The sequence below is a fragment of the Sabethes cyaneus genome, chromosome 2 (assembly GCF_943734655.1).
Source record: "Sabethes cyaneus chromosome 2, idSabCyanKW18_F2, whole genome shotgun sequence".
Lineage (NCBI taxonomy): Eukaryota > Metazoa > Arthropoda > Insecta > Diptera > Culicidae > Sabethes > Sabethes cyaneus.
Window position 1 is genome coordinate 87,652,564 of NC_071354.1, and position 19,257 is coordinate 87,671,820.

The 19,257-nt window shown below is 41.2% G+C and overlaps 1 protein-coding gene across 3 annotated transcripts in view; it reads left to right on the forward strand.

Moving 5' to 3' along the window:
- Positions 1-19,257, forward strand: part of LOC128734551 (uncharacterized) — a 122,908-nt gene continuing 103,651 nt past the window's right edge. For all 3 annotated transcript variants that reach the window (XM_053828806.1, XM_053828808.1, XM_053828807.1), the window contains exons 1-2: positions 1-107; positions 550-1,135. In XM_053828806.1, the coding sequence (XP_053684781.1) occupies positions 680-1,135 (456 nt within the window). In that variant the 5' untranslated portion in view covers positions 1-107; positions 550-679. The remainder of the gene's footprint in view (positions 108-549; positions 1,136-19,257) is intronic.

Below are 19,257 nucleotides of genomic sequence, written 5' to 3' on the forward strand. Positions count from 1 at the left end.
GTTGGATTCGGTCGGACTTTCAACAGTGCAGCGCTGCTAGGCTAGGGTGCACGGCAGTGTGCCACAACCAAACCAAACCCTCAGCCATTGGTTGGCACATGCACATGGTTGGTGCTTACCCTCCTCGTTGACGGCGCCGCGCGACGACGGTTCTATGCGGGCTTGCATAAAGTTGTACGCGCGTGTGAATTTTTTTGAGAATTACAACCATTGATGGTCGTCACTTTTGTAGGCACGCGATCGTGTGTGAAAATTCAACTACCGTGTGTGCGGGTTTCCTTTTTAGCGAACAAATTCGATTGCTATAGAGTGGCAGTGGTAGAAAAAAGCCGTAGATATCTAACAACGGTGCCCAGCTGTAGCAGGCGCCCGCGAGTGCAACATATTTGTTCTTTTTTTTTCGCGATCGCGCGTGTTTTGACTTTGCCGCTTGATTGATCAATTAATTTCCAACATTAGTTGATCTAATCGCGGTAGTATTTTCTACATGTTTCCCTTACTGAAGCAACTATGCATTTTTTATTTGTTTTGTTTTGTGTCTGATTTTAGCAACATTTTGTCCTTGAGAGTGAATTCAATGGATTATTCATGAATTTGTAGCAAACAAGTGACGGTTGTCGACGTTTCGCAAATTTTCGCTTTGAACCAGTGTAGACATAACTGAGCGAGAGTGATCACGATGGTGAACAAACAATATAACGTACACAATCCCAAGTTGCACAAATCGAAGAGCGGTCAAAACTCACCAACTCCGATAATGCGCAGCTTTCCGGAGGTGTCAAGCCAGCCGAATCCTCCCAGTGCAAATGGGTCGTTGGAAAACAATTTGAATCATAGTGTCGAACAGCACCACCACCATCACCGTCAGCATCGTTCACTCCAGAATCACCTACAGAATAATTTGGACTTGGACGTGCGACGTCGGACCGGGGGTTCCACTTCACCCTCGGTCGAGGACTTCGGTGAGGATGGCGTCTACGGACGAAACATCAGCTACTACAGTGAGAACACACAGCTTGGCGATCGAAATAGTGAAAGTCCCACCACCGGCAGCAACGAGCGGCTCAGCGTGAAGGATTTGACCATCAGTGACATTGGCCGATTCCAGTACATTCTTCAGATGGACCGAGAAGTGGTGAGTGTTTGAGCAACATCAGTGAAGCAGCTTTCGTTTTCGTATGTTATGGTTCATGGTTCTTTTGGAAGGATCATCTCGGATTACTTTAATTAAATTATACATGTAGAGGTAAACAGAGGTATTACCCTTCAAATAATTTTCACACATTTCTCTTTGAACGTAAATTGAGCTTTGCTAAGGACAATAAAAACGAAGTCCTTGCAATCTTGAATTTATAAAAGTTGGACACATACTACGAACTTTATTCAGCAAAATTGTAGATAACAACTAGTTCTACAAATGTTCCATATACAACTTTGTCAAATTTTGCTCGGCTGATCCTGTACTGTCAAATGAATCTAAATCGAGTCAAAGTGATCGAGCTATTCCAGTTGCGATTCGTAATTGTTTGATAATTTTCGGTGAAATAAAAACACTGTTTGTTTTTTACGTGACGCGTTTCAGTATACTGGACTTTTTGGGACATCTTCGGACGCAAAAACTGGAATGTCTAAACTCCACTTGTTATCCAGTTTTCCTCCATTCGGCGTGTGGTCATTCGAAGATTATTTTACATATATTTTTTTATCAAATTGCCGAGAAACGAAAAAATACGTCATCTCAAAATTCCAGTCAGTTTGCCGTTCAGAATTCTTTAAAACACCAGCTTTGCATAAATCGGTTGCTAGCGTCACTATCTAGCTAAACGCGAGGAAATTTTTTGTTGAAATGCATTTATGTCACCGTAATTATCAGAAGAGAGGGACGCCAAAGAGAGTCTCTCAATGTTACTTAGGTCCTTTTGAAAAGTTACGCGAGAATTCTTCGATATGACGCAAAGCGGGAGAACGACTGTTGGCTTTTCTTGAAAGGCCGCATGAATTATAAGAAGGCAGCAGCGCAAGCGGCAGATTAACTGGATTCAAAAAACAGTGAAATTATCGTTCAAAAAGTGCAGGTTGAATGGGAAAGCGTACACATTCATGCAGTCAAATTCAACTTGCGATTCCTTTTCAACCCCTGCTCGTGATCCTTACCGTACAGAACGTTCGTATCTTCGACAAAGTTTTACAGTAGATCAAGGATTTTTCGTTGGATTTATTTCCGAACTATCTCACTACGTGGCGCTTGCGTACATGAAATATTCTTGTAAAGGCTGTACCATGCGCTGTCGAGTATCTAGAAAGTCTAGAATCTAGACAATCATTTGACTAACTTTCGCGAAGACCGCAACTTTCTAGATAGTCAGCAGCGCAAGATACAGCCTTTACAAGAATATTACAATACGCTAGCGGCACTTAGTATATTGATCGACGGCGATGAGTTTGAGGTAGTCGATGAATTTGTCTACCTTGGCTCACTGGTAACGGCGGACAATGATACCAGCCGTGAGATTCGGAGGCGTATTATCAGCGGAAATCGTGCTTACTATGGGCTCCACAAGCAATTGCGGTCGAGCAGACTAAGTCCCCGTACAAAGTGCACCCTGTACAAGACGCTTATTAGACCGGTTGTTCTCTACGGGCATGAAACATGGACAATGCTCGAGGAGGACCTGCGGGTGCTCGGAGTTTTCGAACGACGAGTGCTAAGAACGATCTTCGGCGGCGTACAGGAGAACGGAGTATGGAGGCGGAGGATGAACCATGAACTCGCACAGCTCTATGGCGAACCCAGTATTCAGAAGGTAGCTAAAGCTGGACGGATGCGATGGGCAGGGCATGTTGCAAGAATGCCGGACAACTGCCCTGCAAAGATGGTGTTCGCCTCAAATCCGGTAGGAACAAGACGACCAGGAGCGCAGCGAGCAAGATGGTTAGACCAGGTGGAGCGAGATCTGGCGGAGAGTACTCGGTGTCCGAGGAATTGGAGAGCGGTAGCCCTTAACCGAGTTACATGGAGAAATTTTGTTCAACAGGCTTTGTCTTAGGACGGCAAGCCACCTAAGTAAGTAAGTAGCGGCACTTAGTGAGTCAATTCCGAAAAAGTATGATCCAACGAAAACCCCTTGATCTACTGTATAACTTTGTCGAAGTCACAAACGTTCTATACGCTCAGGATCTCAAGTAATTCCATGTTGGAACCAATTAAGTCGATTCCCATATGCCATGTAGACTCCATTAGACGGTTTTCATTATTAGCGCTCTTATTGGGGAGGTTGATGTACTTCACGTATACTTCACCCGTAAAAATTATTCTTGGTTTGAACTTGAAAATATAGCAAACACTATTCAACAGCTATTAAATGAGCGATATGCTTATTAAATTTTATGAGTGCTTGTGTGTATTGGGGTTTACCCTTCCTTCAAAGCTTGATCTACTTTACCCACATATTCCTCACAGCCAGTACTATCCCCATATTATAGCCGTCCCTGGCGAGGACTCATTCGTACCTCTGACCAGTACACTAAACTGTAGGAGGGACATTTGCACTGTCAAGAAGCGTCAGAAGGTAGATATAGAATTCAGCATGAAGGAAGGGCAATTGGAGGGGCCTGAGAATAAACCCATGCTAAAGTCAGTCGAATGGCTTTGATTCTACTAAGATTCGAACCTACGACCACTCGCTTGTCAAAGCAGACTCGATAACCTTGCGGCTACGGAGCCCCCCAAAGCAGTACTTACTTAATTACTTACTTAATTGGCCTAATGTCTTATGACAAGGCCTGCGCAGTATAACTCCTCCATCTATTTCTGTCCATGGCAGCTGATCTCCAGTTCCACGGGCACCTAGTGCACGCCAGATCTCGCTCCACCTGGTTTTCCCGATCTGGCTCGTGGTTCATTCTTCGCCTCCATACACCGTGCTCTTGCACGTCGCCAAAGATGGTTCTAAGCACTCGCCATTCGAAGTGCTCGTAGGTCCTCTTTTAGCAGTATCCACGTTTCGTGCTACGCCTTTTAATCCCACGGCTGGTATTATTGTCCTCTGTTGCCAGTGAGCCAATGTATACGAACTTGTCGATACCTCAAACCCATCCCCGTCGGTTACTACGGTACTGCCCAAGCGGGCCCTGTTGCGCTTGGTCCCGCCTGTCAGCATATACTTTTTTTTAGACGTATTTATCTTCATTGTTATTTCTCACCGAAAAAGTCAACAAGAGTAACATATATGTATTTATCTTCAACCTAACCTTCACTGCTTCGTGTTTTAGTCTGATGTATCGATCTTCCACCGCCTCAAATGTTCTGCCGACAGCATCCACGTCGTCAGTAAAGCAGATAAATTGACTGGATTTATTGAAAATCGAGCCCCGCATTTCGATCGCCGCTCGTCTTATAACACCAGAGCAAAGACCATCTCCTTGTCGAAGTCCTCTGCGAGATTCAAATGGGCCCGACAATCCGCCCGAGATTCTCACACAGCACTGAATCCCATTCATTGTAGCCATGATAAACACGGAAAGTCGTTTTCGTCCAAAATTTTTCATAGCTGGTCCACAGCTGTCGGTTTACACTATCATATGCGGCTTTGAAATCGATGAACATGTGATGCGTGGGGACTCGCGGCACTTCTGGAGGATCTGCCACAGGGTGAAGATTTGGTCCGTTGTAGATCAACCCTCCCTGAAGCCGGCCTGATAACTGTCCACAAATCTATTGGCTATTGGCGATAATCTTACTTACTTACTTAATTGGCCTAATGTCTTATGACAAGGCCTGCGCAGTATAATTTCTCCATCTGTTTCGGTCCATGGCAACTGATCTCCAGTTCCGCGGGCACCCAGTGCTCGCCAGATCTCGCTCCACCTGGTCTTGCCACCTCGCTCGCTGTGCCCCTCTTCGTCTTGTTCCTACCGGATTTGATGCGAAAACCATTTTTGCAGGATAGTTGTCCGGCATTCTAGCAACATGTCCTGCCCAACGTATCCGTCCAGCTTTAACCACTTTCTGAATACTTGGTTCGCCATAGAGACGCGCGAGCTCGTAGTTCATTCTTCGCCTCCATACACCGTTCTCTTGCACTCCGCCAAAGATGGTTCTTAGCACCCGCCGTTCGAAAACTCCGAGTGCTCGTAGGTCCTCTTCTAGCAGTGTCCACGTTTCGTGCCCATAGAGGACAACCGGTCTAATTAGCGTTTTATACAGTGTGCACTTTGTACGGGGGCTCAAATTGTTCGACCGAAAGTGTTTGTGGAGTCCGTAGTAGGCCCGATTTCCGCTGATAATACGTCTTTTAATCTCACGGCTGGTATTGCTGTCCTCTGTTGCCAGTGAGCCAATGTATACGAACTCGTCGACTACCTCGAACTCATCCCCGTCGATTACCACGGTGCTGCCCAAGCGAGCCCTGTCGCGCTCGGTCCCGCCCGCCAGCATATACTTCGTTTTAGACGTATTTATCTGCAATCCAATCTTCTCTGCTTCGCGTTTCAGTCTGGTGTACTGATCTTCCACCGCCTCAAATGTTCTGCCGACAGCATCCACGTCGTCAGCAAAGCAGATAAATTGACTAGATTTATTGAAAATCGTGCCCCGCATTTCGATCGCCGCTCGCCTTATAACACCTTCAAGCGCAATGTTGAACAGCAGGCAGGAAATACCATCTCCTTGTCGAAGTCCCCTGCGAGATTCGAATGGGTCCGACAATCCACCCGAGATTCTCACACAGCACTGGATCCCATCCATCGTAGCCATGATAAATCTAGTAAGCTTACCCGGAAAGCCGTTTTCGTCCAAAATTTTCCATAGCTCTTGTCGGTTTACGCTATCATATGCGGCTTTGAAATCGATGAACAGGTGGTGCGTGGGGACTCGGAATTCGCGACACTTCTGGAGGATCTGCCGCAGGGTGAAAATTTGGTCCGTTGTAGACCGACCCTCCATGAAGCCGGCCTGGTAACTTCCCACAAATCTATTGGCTATTGGCGATAGTCGATGAAAGAGGACTTGGGACAGCACTTCGTAGGCGGCATTCAGGATAGTGATTGCTCGGTAGTTCTCACAATCCAGCTAATCGCTTTTCTTGTAGATAGGACAACTTTCCACTCTTCTGGTAGTTGTTCCGTATCCTAAATCTTGAAAATCAGTTGATGCAGACAGCCGGCCAATTGAAAGCAGCAACAAAACCGATTATGTTTTTGGTTGCTTGACGACAACCGCCATAATCTAACAAAGCTTCCCGCTTTGTTCGACAAAGCTATAAGGCAAAAAGCTTGCTGTGAAAAAAGCTAAATCGCCCAGACAGCTTTATTAACCGTCAGCGGCTGCGGAGCCCTAATCTTAACGTAATTATGCTGACGTAGTAGTCTGCTGGACACTCAGTAAACTCAGATTTTAATTTTGTTAGATTTGAGAACATATGTTTAGCAACCTATTGGATGTAATAAAACCACAGAGAACAGACTAACAGGCTCGAAGGAAGTAATCGATTTTTTGTGTGTAAAATCTGTCGGTAGCGCCCTCCAGAAATAGTTTGCTAAACGCATCAAAAAATATTCATGTACCTTTATCAATATTTCTTTGTGCTGGAGTTACATTTGCCACTTACTGCTCGAGGGGTGCTCTATTGAAGGATTACTCGTAGATTACAGAAAAACCTTTTACACACTTTTTGTCAATTACCTGGTAGTCTGTTCTCTGTGATAAAACCACAGATATGAGTCGGGAAGACATTGCAAACCTCAGAATCAAAATACGTAACGCATTTGTTGCATTTATCTGATTTCTGGTGTCTGTCAGACTACCACATGAGTCGCAGAAGGTTATCTTGTAAATATATAGCTCACGAGCAGAAAAGGTAAAGTTTTACTATTAAATCATCCTGATCGATTTGATTCACAGCGACCATAATAATAAATCCGAAAGAATATAGCAGTTTCCGTAAGTGTGCAGCATATGCGCATTAATTTTTATGGTACTTATTGGAATAATAAATGGCTAAGATTTACGCGCCATCCAAATTTCGCAATTTTTGAAAATTAGTTGTTTAAACATAATAAATATATTCGATTAGTCAATCTTAGCTTCTAGCAAAATCATTCTAGTTGTGTTCTGACTTGAAAACCGTTTAATAGTAAACTTCCTTTCTGCAACTTACAGTTTGTTACAGTTTGATGAATTGTTTTTTGGCGACAAAATGCTAGAAAACAGCAATATGGCCTGACGTAAAACCAGTTTTATCGTGGTAATATAAGCAACCGGATTAATTTGCTTTATTAAGTTTTATAGCTAAAAGTAGTCTGTTTTATAGCTAAAAGTAGTCTGTTTTATAGCTAAAAGTAGTCTGTGACTACTTCCATCTTAGTATTGCGCAACAACATGATAAAACCAGAGGTAATGATTCATACTGCAATTAAACCTTTATAAAATTCAAATAAAACCAAGCGGCTTTAGAATTGTTCCTTGGGTTATACCATCTACCATAGGAAACTCTAAGCAAAGCAACGGACTTTTATTCATGCCATTAAAAAGAATTCAAATATTTTCTTCTACGTACAGACCATTATACTAATGGTTTGAAAAATAGTAAGAATCAAATCACTTTGAAAAATTTTCTATCATAGTCATCAAATTTTATGGAGAGAAAGCTAAGCATAGCTTTTACTGGGAGAAAAACCTATTACTAAAAGAAATCGCTTAAGTTGTCTCTTTCAAAATGGCTATGGTCTTTGTGTTCATTTTCTTTTGGGTGTATTTCTATTATGTTAAAGAAAGAAATTTCATTGTATTATGAGACAATTCTGTATCAATTACTCACAGCCCAGCTGACCACGCCAATGTCTACTTTGACGTTAAGGTTCAAAGCTTTTATGCTCAAAGTAAAAGTTATGTTACGAAAGTAGGTATAATTGATTGTGTTCTGGTAGGCTGAAAGAATGAAGTGAGAGCAGTTTCATGAACATAACTAATTTTTGAGTATAAAAACTGCTTTTGAGATCCTAGAAATCAATGACCTGTGATTGAACTTTAAGGGGACATGAACGACTAAAAATTTTAGAAAAATCACTTTCTCGAATCTGCAGACTTTGTGGTTTATTTTGATACTAATTATGATTCGATTACGGGAAGTGGATGAAAAACGATCAAACACAGTAGTATTCCAGTGCCGCACGGAACCAACTCGTCGTAATAAAACACCGCTCCTGGAAACACACGATTTTCAGATTTTTTGTACCTTTTCCTCGGAAACTAATTAACATATTGGAACACTTTTTTTGTTCTATTCGTAGAAGTTTGGAGAAGACTTTTATAACTTTTTAACCTTGTACATACACAAAATACAGTCAGAGAAAGAAGAGTAAATTTCATTTTTTCCATCATCTTTTCTTCTTCTTAATCTTTTTTCTCAAACTGTGTTTCGTTCGTTCGAAAAAATGAATTACACGGCAAATTTCAAATATAGGTTTTGAAAAACGCAATTTGAATTTTGAATTTTGAAAAACGCTACCCTTTCTTTTTAATCACGTGAAATCACACTTAATTCTTTTTTTATACAAGCTCCACCTGCTTCAATTGCACTTTGTTTAGTTTTCCGTTTTGCTCTATCGAACTCTTTGAAAACGTGTTTGATTTTGCCGAAGATTCCTCAGCCATATTTAACTTGTCGTCTCTTTGGCGATTAAATTAGCAATAAATTTTAGGGGTCAATCCCGGTGTAATGGTTACAATGGCGAAATATGGCTCCTGGCAATATATGGATATGGACAGTAGAATAGATTTTTTTTACTCATGTTTCACATTTTAACTTGCAAGCAATTTAGCTACTTAGTTGTATTTTTTCCGGCTCACCAGTGAAAAGATTTGCTCTCATACCTACTTAAACTTTTATTGCCTACTTTATTTTTCACAGCTCGTTTCAGCAATCAGTTTACGCAGCCGTTGATTGTATAATCATATAATGTAACATTTGATCCTCTTTTTTGCTGATCGTGATATCAAAGTTTAGTATCGAATGTTCCATTCAGTCTCTGTCTGTACGTACCTGACTCTTATGTATGATGCCCGAATTAGCTCCATTCATCTCTGCCATTCGTTAGTACGTATTAAGTATATGTTATTTTTTCCTATAAAAACCGGGGGAATTGCAAATTTATATGGATATTATGTCTGTGCAGGGGCCGTGCAACGGGCCAGAGTACCGTGCCGAATAAGCATGCTGTGCCGTGGTCTACGGCTTATGATATACAATATCGGCAAGCATAGTCCCGAGGTTAATCGTCCACTTCTGGCGGCGCTGGCGATAGCCACGCGTGCTGACAGATTTGACTGATCTTGATCTGATCGAGTGAAGTGAATTGATTTGCGGATCATTTAGACCGGCCTGCAATGGAGCTACTAATAGCTGAACCGACGTTAAATGACATACATGTCGAGTTGTGGAACGATATCGAATCGATTGATCAGATCATGCAAGGGTACTTGATCCGGTCAGTTTATTGCTTCGACAACAAAGCGCCGGCGGTAATACCTTGCATAAGACGTACTTAAAACGGTGATGTGTATGAACCCTGAACTTCTTAAATACTTCAATAGCGAAATAGCATTTTTTGCCGACTGGGAACCCTGACGGTCTCGTTTCAAAATTATAATATTTATGTATAGGATATGAAATTAAACGACTGTCGTCGCATAGCAATTTTAAGAAAGACGTTCAATAGGTCCTACATTATAAATGCTACCCCGGCTGCACTTACTGCAAATTTCCCACGTAAACATTCGTGAGTTTTCAATTACTTTTCGAGTAAACAATCCCACCGTCTGGCTGCCTGTATGCTTTTTGCTAGTTCTGGCAGACCACCTTGATGGTTTACTATCATTGTTTTACGGCTGTGGCTTGGCAAACCATCTGCTTCCCCGAGCTGCTGTGACGAAATTCAACTTTAATAAATCTAAATAACAGAACGGCATTAAAATAAAATAATGTAAACCGATTCCGCTCGACGCGCCTGTTTGAAGCCGCACGCGAGTCGGGAGAATCCCTTGAAGGAACATTGGAAATGCATAGAAGACTGCATTGGAATGGCACCACTTCGTGCCAGCAAAAGCTTGCTTCTTTCGTTAGCGTTGAATGTTATTACTGTTATTAACTTTATTGAGCTGCAACGAGTGTTTTTTTCTTCTCCAAGAGGATATAGGTGCATCTCACGGTTCTCGCGATTTTACAACATGCTACGATTCTGTTGCTGCCGCTGCTGCTGGATTTACTGCTGCTGCTGCTGTTGTATAATAGACAATCGGCTGGGGGCTTGCCGTGATCCCTTACAGAGCAAAGCTGTTTGTATGCTGTGAGCGGAACTACCGGTCGAAGATGATATTTACGGTGGGAAAATTTACATAAAAATGCTGCCCGCAGCCATGCTTCGGCTTTGTGGCTTACCCAATTAGATATCTGAACAGAAATCTGAGAGTTTGAGTTTACCCACGAAATTACTAAATCGAAAATAATTCTTTAGCAATTGAAATTCCATTAGGACAAACTCAAACGTTATGAAGACGAGACACATGGCACAAAAAAAACACAACATTGCAAATCAGATGTGACTGGCGAAAAGGTCAAACTGTGCGATGCTCGTGACTAACCTGGTTGTAGTGAAGTGTGGCCTGACCGATCACAATCTACCCGTTGCCGGCGTCAGTGTCGCTTGTCCTGCACCTTGTACGATTATTATTGATCTGACTCGCACCCAGACGAAGGGAGAGTCAGCTTGAACCGATAGATCATAAAAGGTGTTTTCAAACACTAACTGCACGTGCTATCGAACTATATAATCTCTTTTCTCCGTATCTGCAGCAATATGAATCTTGTTATTTCACAAGAATAAAGGGATCCGATTAGATGATTCTGAGTAATTATCGTTGAAACGGGGCCACCACTGACGCGAGGTCTTCAAATATCTAGGCTTTTGTACGTGATTGGTTGAAATTGTTTAAAGAATGAGAATTTTCACTTTCAATACCTTGAAACAGTGGACCCCCCGTTCACCAAGGGGTCGGACAGTTTTCAAAATAATTATTTTTCTAGCATATTGACTTGACATCTTTGATATTTTGTTGTTATTTTGATCTATTGATATTTGAAATCACAAATGACATGGTTCAGTTAAGGGTGAACATAGAACTTTCAAATGAAGTGAAAACTTTTTGGCGGCCATCTTGGATTAGGTCGCCATTGGCTGTTATTAAAAAATCAGAGGGGTTGTACACAAGACACGACCGCATAGGTGACGTAGGACCACGTAAGTCTCTTTGTAGCGATAGTAGGGTGTATCCATGTATGTAATAATACGATTCTTGATGTATACAAGCTACATACGTAACGTTTATCAAAGTAGAAATATTGTATACATTCAATCCTCAACCGATTTTGGTGTTATATCCATGAATTGATTGAATATATTTTATTAAAACGAAACCAAGTCAGTAACTAAACCAAACAGTAAATAAATTTTTATATGTTTCTACGTTGAATAGTGCTTTTCCTCTGGTAATCGGTAGACGGTACGCGTGAGTTTTCAAGAAGTTGAAAATTTTTCTGCGGCTTAAAAAAGAACACTGATTTCATTTACAACCTGCAGACGTTTTGGAAGTCGCAGAAAATGTCACCCGTTACCAGAAAACTTATTTCCGTCATTTGTTGGTCGTCCGCAATGGCGAAAAATTCAACTTTTCCCTCGTTGCCTGTGTTATAATGGTATTAACTGGGCAAGAAAATATAATAAACTCTTCAATCGTTGTGTGGCCCTTGAAAGGACCGATTGTTTGATTATCATAACTCCAGCTTGCAATAAACGCACTTAACGTAATTCTTTGTTCGGTAAATTGGAGTGGAGTGGAATGCTTCTGGTCGTTTTGTTGTCGCGTGCAGCATATTTCCTGCCAATTCTAGAACTTCAGCAGCCAGATAATTCATCACGGCAGCGAAACGAGTGCTCCAGCTCCAACACACTGCACTGCACACACACTGCACGAGTCGAGCGTGACTTTTGTTTGCCCTGGCAAACGATGTTGGCACTAGCTCAGCTAGCGTTTGAATAATGCTGTTCGCCGGCTTACCCTGTGTTATGTACCAGAGCAAGCGACAAGAATCGGCCACACCTATTTTTCATGGTCCTTCATGCTATCACGTACGTAAAATAAAATAGAGCATTTCAATTTCAGTCTGAACAAAAGAGCAAAGTTACCAGTGAGCCGTTCACCTTTTGCTGTCAAAGAAAAATTACGCTACGTATTATTACTGTAGCATTGGTGATGGATAAAATTGTGTTGTTAAAGAAAACCGAGTGAAAACCCCTAAGTTCCAAGTTTCCTAGGTTTCATCAATTACTGAAAACCGTTCTTTGAAGAACGAACAAATTCTTATATGAAGATGCAAAAGATGTTACTAAAACTCTTTCATTTTTTTAAACCTATGGTTTCATTCATTTGGACGCTTGACCGAACACATTTACTTGGAGCTGGAATATTTATTGGCTGCTTTGGTACCTTCCAAGACGACCAACTTCTTAATCACCAGCAACAAGCGAACAAAAGTGCGAGAGGTGATCGGTTAAAATTATTTGATAAGAAGGGAACAATTAGAATCAATCTAAATTAAATAGAATTCAAATTAGTGAGCGAAAATTCCACAAATCTTCATGAACATTATGTTTTGTCCTTAAAAGAATATTTTGTCGACGTGATATGTTAGAAATTTAAGCCTTTTCCATCTTCTTGGGCAGCAACAAATCAACTTGGATGTTGGAAGACACTTCTCTGAGCAGCGGTGACACCGGACAGCAACTCTTCGTTGTTGCGGATGGCCAGCTGCAAGTGACGATAATTCTGATCGTTTCGTTGTCGCGAGCAGCATATTTCCTGCCAATTCCCGAACTTCAGCATCCAGATATTCCTTCACGGCTGCGAAACAAGTGCTCCAGCTCCAACACCTCGCTTGGTGAATTTGCATGTCTTCACTGCCTTTTCCGTGGGAAGCAGCAACAGCTGAAGCTCAACAATTTTCGATCGGATTCTATAGGGCGTAAATTAAATACAATCATAAAGGAAGCTTAACCCATAGCTTATATCGTATATATTTCTGTCATCCGTGCTAGGGAAGCACTGACGAGGGAAGGCAAAAATATGAAAATATTTCAATTTTTCAATGACGCGCTTTGAAAATCAATAGTTTTCTGTATTTTCAATATTTTCAATCGATTTTTCGTTCAATTAGTGTAAATATCTTGGAAATCTTTTGATAATTGACTGAATTATAAGCCGAAGCGACAAAAAGCGTTTCTACTTTGATGACGTCATTTCCAACAACCAATCACGAAGCGAGCATTCTGGTAAAACATAGGTTCATTATTTTCAATTTTTCAATAGTTCAACATCAAGAATCCATTCTTTTCTTCATTTGGGTCCATTCTTAGAAGATTTTCCGATCGATTGGTGCAAGAATATTGAAAATCGATCGGAAAACCGCTGAGCTATTAGCGCTCAAAACCTATCATTTTTCGTGACGCTCGCATTTTTCGATTTTTTGGAATCGGAATTTTGGACACCCTATCTCAAAACTTGCCGTAAGACGTAGTCCTACGTCAAAATCGCCTTTTTCACCATGAGCCCTTCAACCGATTTTAATTTTAAGCTTGTCGTTGGAAAGCTGAGAAAAATTGCTATTACAAAAGCTATCAAAGAGACCAGGTCAACTATCATCAATGTAAAGAAAAACATTCGGGGAACGAATAGTCAACGAAGCACAATCCACAGTGGAGATCCCGAAAGCCAAAAACCCCAAAAAATGTGGATCAGAGCTTTCAAGTAGTTCATGTTGTCAAGTTGTTCCTTACTGTTTTCACCGGATCTAGCGATGCCAGCAACAAGCAACACGGTGGAAGCAACATGCCAGAACACCACCTAAACATCAAGAGAAGCATGTAGAAGACCCAAAAAACTTGTAGGCTACAAAAGCAGTTTAAGGGGAAACCGAAAGTGGCTCAAAGATGGCTGTATAAATGGCTACCATTCGAAGCATATATTGTTTTGCGCCTTAAAAATGCATCTGTATTGGCAGAGCACGCTTTCGCCACGTAATCAGTGCTGCCAGGGCTGTTATAATTTCCTAAAACTTGTAATTCAATTTATCGATCTGCTATGTATCAATAAATGCTCAGCAAAACATAATTGCTAATGGAAAAGAAATTTAACTGAACATATCGATCATTACGTGTTCATAAAAGCGACCAATGTATAATTTAGAATTAGTTAATAGATATTTGGTTACGCACATATTTCGTTGAACTAGCGATTTCCGAAAAAGCAGCAACACAGTATCAAACTTTCGTCACATCAATGAGCTTTTAAAGAGCTTTCAACTTTCGCCGCATCGATGAGCTTAGACTGAAGTAAACAGTTTTGTTTGCAAACGCAGGAATCAAAAACGCAATCCGATGCAAGAGGATTAATTAAACATCCTAGTGATCCTACGCATTATTCAGTTGCTGCTGTTAAGTTTGATTGAATCGGAATGCCTTGATAAAGAAAACAAACCCTTTTTCGGGATGTTTGTAGTCAGTGCGGTTGGCTGCAAATCAGCTGTTTATGTTTGCAAGCTCCGCTATTTGACATATATTACCAATACTAATGCAATATTCAAATAAACGTTTAGGATTTTAACGAACACATGAGATGTACAGTACAGTGTTTGTCGCACTAACACAATAACGTGAGCCACTTTCGGTTCCGCCTTAAGGCAAAGTGGCATTCTGTGGATTGTTCTTCTGTAGTTGTTATCTAACTTTACCAACGATCCGGGGTATAAAAATTCATCACCACCTTAAGTTCGTCTCTATCAATTACAACATTTTGCTAACAGACAGGGCTGTCCTGCACTCAGTGCATCTATTTTGCTTATTTAACTGTAACACCTCAGCAAAGCCAAATTCGATAATGTTATGTATGGGGCACTTATAGAGTCAATTATTATCCATAGGATTGTTGAGCTAAGTATTGCTGTATCTTAAGTATTTACGGCGCACTCTCACATCTCACTGGGTGATGCGCAGAGAGCGCTCTTGGTGCACCGCCCAGTGTGAACTGGGAGTGCGTCTTAAATATCCCGGCGCCATGATCCTATTGAATTATCCTATCCAGAAGCACCGCCCAGCCGAGATTCGAACATACGACGACTGGCTTGTTAGGCCAGCATCGTACCTTGAAGCTAACTGGACGGACCATACAAGATGGCTACTTTTGCCAAAGAAAAAAATCTTCTCGTTTCAATGGCCGAACACCGGATCACATCTTCAATAACGATGTTAAACAATATATAGAATAGTTCATCCCTTGTCGCAACCCTCTGAGCAATTTTAAAAGGCTCGAAAGTGCTTCTGAAACAAGCACGTAGCATATCACACGCTCCAGCGCCGTTTTGATTAGCCGCTTCAGTTTGTCTAGAAACCCACTTCAGTTTGTCTAGAAACCCGTTCTCAATGAGAACTTCTCATGCATTATCTGCCATAGATGTTCGCATCGCACCTCACTGTATAGTAGACTGTCTAGTAATCCACAAAAATATGATGCGCGGGGGTGTTGTATTGCCGACATTTCTGAAGGATTTGTCGACACTTGAGACAGCGACAAATATTTGCAATTAATAATTATAGAACGAACTATACAAAATTTGGACCTATTAAGGGGACATAATCGAATAAAAATTTTGAAAAATTCATTTTTTTTTATTTCAGATTTTGATTCTACAGTCTTTTTCGCTTATTCTGATACTAATTTGGTAATGATCCGACCACGGGAAGTGGCCGAAAAACAATCATACACATAAGCGTTTCAGTGCGGCGTGGAACAACTTCGACGGAATAAAACGCCGCTCCTGAAAAACCACGATTTTTAAACTTTATGTACCTTTTTCTCAGAAAATACACAACGTATTAGAACAAACTTTTTTTTTTGTTGGTAGGAGTTTGGCAAAGAGTTTTATAACTTTTGATCTTTGTCAACGAAATACAGCTTGAGAAAAATCGACGCCATCGACGCTCTACGCGGACCAAATGACCTTGCGACAAATTCTCGATATGTTCCGGGAACTCAACTTGAACATCCTCCATTGTTTTTATACTTCAAGGCGGCGTACGATTCAGTTAAACGAAATGAGCGGTGGCAGATTATGCTTCAACATGGTTTCCCAACAAAACTACCTTTGATGGTTTAAAATCAAGCGTCAGGATAGCGGGTGACACATTGCACTCCCCAAGTAACAATTACAAGTTGACCAATTTCATTAAACCGCTAATAAAACTGTGAACTCCACCAAAACTTTCTGAAGACCGCTATAAAACTGCCTTCTGACCAAGTGGCCCACTCCTCAGAATGTTTTCATAACCTCTATAAGAATCAGGTTATAAGCTCAAGTAGTCGTATCACGCTCTGCTGAAAGCAGCAATAAAACCGATTAAGCTTTCGCTGCTTGACAGCCCTCGCCATAATTTAATGAAGTTTCGCTTTTCGCTCTGGTAAAAGCTAAATCAGTTCGCCAGCTTTGTCAACTTGAAAATACATCGGTGAGCAGAAAAGTAAAAGTTTTACTGTCAGATCGTTCTGAACGTGATGATTTTAGTGTTGAACTTCAGTATTTTGCGTAATACAAAAAAACCTCCCATACAAATGGGGCTCCCATACAAATGAAACACAAATTTCGGCATAACTCGAGAACTAATCAAGCAAATAGAACAAACTTTGGCATGTGGGTGTTTTCGGTGACAAGAATTTATTCTATAGTAAATTGGGACCCCTCCCCTCTTTAGAAGGGGAATTATGACCCCTCTCCCCTTTAAGATGGGGGGGGGCTTCCATACAAATGAAATACAAATTTCCTCATAACTCGAGAACTAATCAAGCAAATGGAACAAAATTTGAAATGTGAATGTTTTGTGAAAGTTGTGAAAGTTTTTGAGGGCAAGAATATTTTCTATGGTGAATTAGGACCCCTCCCCTCTTTAGAAGGGGAATTATGACCCCTCTCCCCTTTAAGATGGGGGGGGGGCTTCCATACAAACGAAATACAAATTTCCTCATAACTCGAGAACTAATCAAGCAAATGAAACCAAATTCGGCACGTAGGTGTTTTTGGAGACAAAAATTTTTTCTATGATGAATTGGGACCCCTCCCCACTTTAGGAGGGGGAGCTCCTATACAAATAAAATGCAAATTACCTCTTATCTCGAGAACTAATCAAGCAAATGGAACCAAATTTGGCATGTGGGGCTTTTAGGGGGCAGACATTTTTTCTATGATGAGTTAAGACCCCTCCCCTATTTAGGAGGGGGGCTCCCATACAAATGAAATTCAAATTTCCTTATAACTTGAGAACTAATCAAGCAAATGGAACCAAATTTGGCATGTGGAAGATTTTGGAGTCTTGAATTTATGGTTTATGGCAAAATGATATTCGGCGAAATGTTGTACAATCGTGGCGAATATTACTATCCGCTTTTTGGCTATGCAATGAGAGGACAGGGGAGTTGTTTTCTACTTTACTGTGAGGAAAAATTGCAAATTTGTATATTAAACTACACATTCCTGGTAACTAATAAGCATTAACATAAGCAGCAAATCAGCGTAACTGGCATTTTATACTGCACGTTGTTGTATATTAGCTTTTTGACTGCATAGGTGTTGTAAATTGGCATCCAAAATTGTATTCAAATTCTTCGTGTCGATAATTAGCAGTAAATTAGCATTGTCAGCACTATAAGAAGGTTATCAGTAAAGCAGCTGTATATTTTGCCAAAAGAGCATTTAAGTAGCATTTAAGGCGACTTAAATGCTTATTGGCCTACATTTGAATAGCATTGGTGATGCTTATTGGTTACCTGGGATGCTTTCATAGTTACGTAACAGCCAAAATGAATCATCTAAGCTGAACTCCTCAGAAACTTGCAAAACTCGAGATTGTGACAAAGATCATCCGAGATTCATGATTTATGTACAACACAGGTTAATTTGTGGCAATACGAAGTTTGTCGGGTCAGCTAGTAGCTCTATAAAACTAACAGATTTATTGGGGTTTGACAAGCAACCGCGATAAGATCAATTTTGATTGGTGCGCCATTTTGTTTTGCTAGGCCAAATTTATGGTAAGTTTATAATAAGCGTGGTGCAGCCAACAAGTTTTAACGTGGTAATATAAGCAACCACAATAAATTTGCTTTATTAACTGTTTTATTATGGTTTTCTAGCTTGCTATAAGTGTTTTTGGACTCGTATCCTCTTGCTATTGCGCAATACCACAATAAAACCAGAAGTAATGATTAATACCGCAATAAAACCTTTATAAAATTCTCCTTGGGTCGTTTGTGACGTTAGATGATTTAAAGCAAGGTGACGGACGATCGAACTTGCTGTTCAACATTGCAATGGAAGGTGCTATTCGAAGGACAGGCGTGCAGAGAAGTGGTATCATCATCACAAAATCTTATATACTCTTAGGGTTTGCCTACGATATTGATATCTTCGGTGTTAACCGTAGAGCTATGGAAGAGGATTGTACGTATCATAAGGAGGAAGCTGCGTGGTTAGGGGTTCTACCAAAATTCTATCAAAACAAAGTACATGGTGGCTGGTAGAGAGCGCAGCAGCCCTTCGGGTATTGGGACTGTGGTGGTGATAGATGGAGATTGGTACGTTAGTGACAGGTGACAATGATGTGAGCGGTGAAGTAAAAAGGCTGACAAACGGAGCCTTCTACAGATTACGTAGCCAGCTAAGATCCCGTAGCCTGCAACTCCGCACAAAACTCGCGCTCTATAAGACGCTAATTCTCCCGGTGTTACTCCATGGTCACAAAGCGTGGACGTTAAAAGAGAACGACCGACGAGCTCTTGGTGTTTTTGAGCGTAAGATCCTGCGATCAATTATTGGCGGCATATTAGAAGAAGAAGTGTGGCGCAAGCACACGAACCATGAAATATACCAAGTATACAAAGATGCGAATATTATGAGCCGGTTAAGAGAGGGCCACGTAGCAAGGATACCAGGTGAGAGCAAAAACAATATTCAGCCGAGAACACCTGATAGAGGCCGACGACTTGCTGGCAGACCCCTACTCGTTGGATGAGCGCTATTGACAAGAATGCCAGAGGAGTGGGTGTTAGGGGCAATTGGAGAGCGTCATCCCAAGATCGAGAAACGTGGAGACGGCCCTGAG